The following is a 4,437-nucleotide window of genomic DNA, read 5'->3' as shown; positions in this document are numbered from 1 at the left end:
TACGCCGGTAGCGCGGTCGGTTTGAATCATAGTGAACGTACATAACACCCTCTCCGCTAAAGTAAAACATTTTTATGGCTACGCTAATGTACTTGTAAGGAAAGAAAAAGAAATCCCTTATATGGTAATCCGTTAAAAAAAAAGAAAACGCGGCCCTTCTAGAACATAATAAAAATTGAATAAGAAACAGAAAAATTGTGTCTTAACCACTCTTTCCTATCTCAGATTAACTTCGTAATCTCCTAAATGTGTAGGCAATTTATGTGGCCTTCGTGGTCTCGTAGGTTGTCTAGGAGTGGTTTCGACCGGATCAATATCGCATTCGGAATGATTTTCCGATTGTGCTGGCAACGCTTGTGGAGGAGGCGGTAATCTCATTGCTTCTGGTGTACGGTGATTCGCTTCCTCCACGTTATCAACTACGCTTTCTTCTCCGACCACTGAGTAGTCTAAATCGGACGTTATCGCACTAACTTTATCATTTAGCTTTACTGGCGTCCTATTGCCAATCGTGCGCATCTGGTTGATGTGCCTCTTCCAGATTCGTCCATCATCCAGTTTGATCTTATAATGTAGTTTACCAATACGCTCTACAACTTTTCCAAACATCCATTTATCTACGCCTAAATAGTTTCGACAACTCACTCTCTCTCCTTCCTTAAAGACCAGATGAGTTTCTGTTGTTACGTTGTAGTCGTTACTATGCTTTATTTCTGGATGTAGTAAATCCAGGCGTGTGCGTATTATTCTCGCGAACATTAGTTCTGCCGGAGATTTCTCTGTCGCTGGATGGATCATATTTCTATACTGTATTAATATTTGTTGTAATGCAATATGTACATTGGTTCTGTCGCTTCGCATACGACGTAAGGAATTCTTTAAAGTTTGTATAAACCTTTCGGCCTGACCATTGGTAGCCGGATTGTACGGTGCCGTAAATTTTTGTACGATTCCGTTTTGTTTTAAAAACGAAGTGAATTCGGACGAAATAAAAGTTCTTCCGTTGTCGGATACGAATGTTTTTGGAATTCCAAAAGTAGCGAAAATTTTCCTACATACGTCTATAGTAGTTTTAGCTGTAATGTCTTTGACGATGTGGACCTCTGGCCACTTAGTATACGCATCGATTAAGACAAAAAAGAAATGACCCAAGAAAGGTCCTGCAAAATCCGCGTGAACGCGACTGAAAGGAGTTGTGGTTTTCTCCCAAAGGTGTGGTTCTATTTTCGTGGGATTATTGCGAAAAGAGTTGCAATCTTTGCAATTTTTAGCTAACGACTCTATATCTTTGTTGATATTAGGCCACCACACATAACTTCTAGCTAAGTTTTTCATCTTGCTGATACCAAAATGTCCCATATGTAGTTCTTGCAGAATTCTTTTACGTAGTACTACTGGGATTACTACTCGATGACCTCTTAAGATTACATTATTCTGTAGTGTAAGTTCACCAACATCTAAGTTAAAACCTTTTAGATTTTTAAATTTTTTACCTGTCTTTAATGCTTCTAAAACTTCTACGAGTTCTTTATCTTTAACTGTAGCTGTAGCTAATTCTGTCACTGTAAGTGGAAGACTCTCGATTGTATCTAATTGAAAGATATCAACTACGTCCTCGTTAACTTGAATTCCTTCTATAGGAAGGCGAGAAAGACAGTCGGCGTTTGCGTGTGCCTCCGATCTACGATACTTAATGGTGTAATTGAAACCTCGCAGAAAAAGAGCATAGTGCTGCATTCGCATAGCACTGCATATTGGAAGTCCTTTTTGGGGTGAGAAAATTTGTACTAATGGGCGGTGGTCTGTAATTAACGTAAAATGTCCACCGTGTAAGAACTGGTAGAATTTTTTTATACCAAAGATTATGGCGTATGCTTCTTTGTCTATTTGCGAGTATGATTTTTGTATTTTCGAGAGAGTTTGGGAAGCGTATTGAATTACTCTTTCTGTACCATCCGGATACAAATGTGATAGGATAGCACCTACACCGTACGCGCTAGTATCCGTAGCAAGAATTAGAGGCAAAGTTGGATCGAAATGTACCAAGAAATCCGTACTTGAAAACGCCTTTTTGGCAGCTAAAAAGCTTCTTTTACACTCCGTAGTCCAGACAAATTTGGTGTTCTTACGTAATAGATTGTTCAACGGATGTAGTATCGTGCTTAAATTCTTAATAAAACGACCGTAGTAATTGACCATTCCAAGGAAACTACGCACCTGAGGAACGTCTTCCGGTCTACGCATTTTTTCAATTGCTTCTATTTTATCCGGCTCTTTATGTAATCCGTTTTTGTCGATAATGTAACCGCAATAATTAATTTGTTCCATAAAAAATTCGCTTTTATCAAGATTAATTCTAATATTGTACTGATGTAGACGTTTAAAAACTGCTTCTAATTTTTGTAAGTGATCTTCCGGATTTTTACCCGATACGCGTATGTCATCCAAGAAAGCAGTTACTCCCGAAAGATCTTTCAGAATGTTCTCCATGTCACGTTGCCAAATGGCCGGTGCAGACGCGATTCCATACATTAAACGCTTAGGTCGGTAAAGGCCTTTATGAGTATTCAATGTAAGGAGGTGTTGATCCTCGGGGCGAACCTCCATTTGTAAATATGCTTGTAATAAATCAATTTTAGAGAAAACTGTGCCGCCCTCCATTGAGGTAAACAATTCGTCCGCTGTCGGAAGATGATGCTCGTCAACAACGAGCTGAGGATTTAAGGTGACACTATAATCGCCACAAAGGCGAACCTGGCCGTTCTTTTTAAGAACTGGGACTATCGGCGTAGCCCATTCAGAAGTGTCTACCTTCTCTAAAACTCCTTCTGATTCTAGCCGTTGCAATTCCTTTTCTATTAAGGGGCGTAATCTGAAAGGCACTGGCCGCGATTTGCAAAATACCGGTTTCGCATCTTTTTTAAGCGTTAATTTTGCCTGTAACCCTTTTATTTTTGCTATCGACGGTGTCATGATTGACTTGTACTTTTGTAGTAATGCATTTAACCTATCTTTGTGACCAGTATCTATCGCATGTATCGATTCTATGCTACTAAGAAAATTCTTAATATTAGCTTCATCCCGTAATTGGAAGATCCATTCGCGACCTAAAAAAGCGTTTCTCTTTTGATTTGTAATATATAGATGTAATTCGCGTAGTTTATTATGGCACCGTACAGTCACGACTATATAACCTAGTAATTTTACGTTCTGCTTACAATAAGAAATTAATGTAAGTTGCGTTGAATGTATGGGCGAATCTGGAAAAAGCTTACTCGCGTGCTCCTGCGCCATCACCGACACCGCAGCACCGCTATCTATTTCGAACTTGACTTGTTTGTCATTTACCAGCAGTGTAGTGAAGATTTTGTCCCGAAACTGTGTATGTTCCATCAATAGGATCTCTTCAAGCTGGTTTGTTTCCCGGCTCACTTGAAAGCACACCTTTTTCAGATGGCCGCTCTTTCCACAAGCGTTGCATTTGACGTTCTTATCTAATGTACATTTGGACGCTAGATGATTTGCACCGCATCTATAACATGTAATAATATTAGTATTCGTATTTTTACAAGACTTTACATTTTTCGAACCTTGTCTGCCATTAAATTCACGCGCGTTTATACCTTTTTGTTGTTGTACTTTTACAGACTTATCTACGTTAGATGGATGTCGGGGAGTCCGCTTGGCCGCTTGTACCAGACTTAATTCCGCTAATTCTCCTTGTAGTTGTTGAGCACCTTTCTCAGACAGCTCCATTGTAGTGGCCACCTGCGCTGCTTTTTCCAACGTTAGATCCGCCAGCTCCAGGAGACGTGCTTGAGTCCTCTTGTTCGACAAGCCAAACACTAACTGGTTTCTTAGGGCTGTCTTTAAATAATAGCCAAACTTGCAATGCACGCTTAGCTTGTGGAGTGCCGCTAAGAATTCTTGAACTGTTTCACCATCCTTCTGCTTACGTTGATGGAATTTGTAGTTTTCCGCTATTTCTAACGGCGCCGGGTCGTAAAATTCTCCCAAGCTCCTTGTAAGCGTCGCGTAACTGGCTTCGAAGGGATCTTGCGGCGATAACCGATTGCACAAGATATCGAACGATGTGGCCCCAACGTAATGCAGTAAGTAAGGCACTCGGGCCTCGTCCTTAATTGTAAATATTCGAAAAGCGCCTTCCAGCCTGAGTAACCATCGTGACCAATTTGTGACGGTGGAATCGAAAGGCTCGATCGTAAACGTATTTGGCACTGCTGCCGTCGCCGTCGCCATTTTTGGTATGGCTCAAAAGGGATGTATCCGTCTCGCGTTTGCCGTTTGCCGTCTTCTTTTTGTACTTCCCGACTCGTACCTTTTTCGTGGCTACTGTCGAGATAACCCTGATCCCATCCTCGTCGCCAATTGTTGTAATTCTTCAACCAAGCAGGTCCAGTACAGGGGATAGGGTTT

At 40.9% G+C, this 4,437-nt stretch overlaps 1 protein-coding gene across 1 annotated transcript; it reads right to left on the bottom strand.

The window, feature by feature from the left end:
* Positions 1 to 216: 216 nt before the first annotated feature.
* LOC112468774 lies at positions 217 to 4,260 on the bottom strand. Its single transcript, XM_025038119.1, has 5 exons — positions 3,650 to 4,260; positions 3,276 to 3,532; positions 1,953 to 3,107; positions 1,494 to 1,562; positions 217 to 713 (listed from the first exon to the last, which is right to left on the bottom strand). Exons 1-5 carry the CDS (start codon positions 4,258 to 4,260, stop codon positions 217 to 219), a joined length of 2,589 nt encoding a protein of 862 aa, XP_024893887.1.
* Between the last annotated feature and the right edge of the window lie 177 nt (positions 4,261 to 4,437).

This window comes from Temnothorax curvispinosus, unplaced genomic scaffold (assembly GCF_003070985.1).
Source record: "Temnothorax curvispinosus isolate PA1 unplaced genomic scaffold, ASM307098v1 QBEX01001977.1, whole genome shotgun sequence".
Lineage (NCBI taxonomy): Eukaryota > Metazoa > Arthropoda > Insecta > Hymenoptera > Formicidae > Temnothorax > Temnothorax curvispinosus.
Note: the sequence above shows the minus strand (reverse complement) of the source record. Positions and strands in the feature narration are given on the sequence as shown.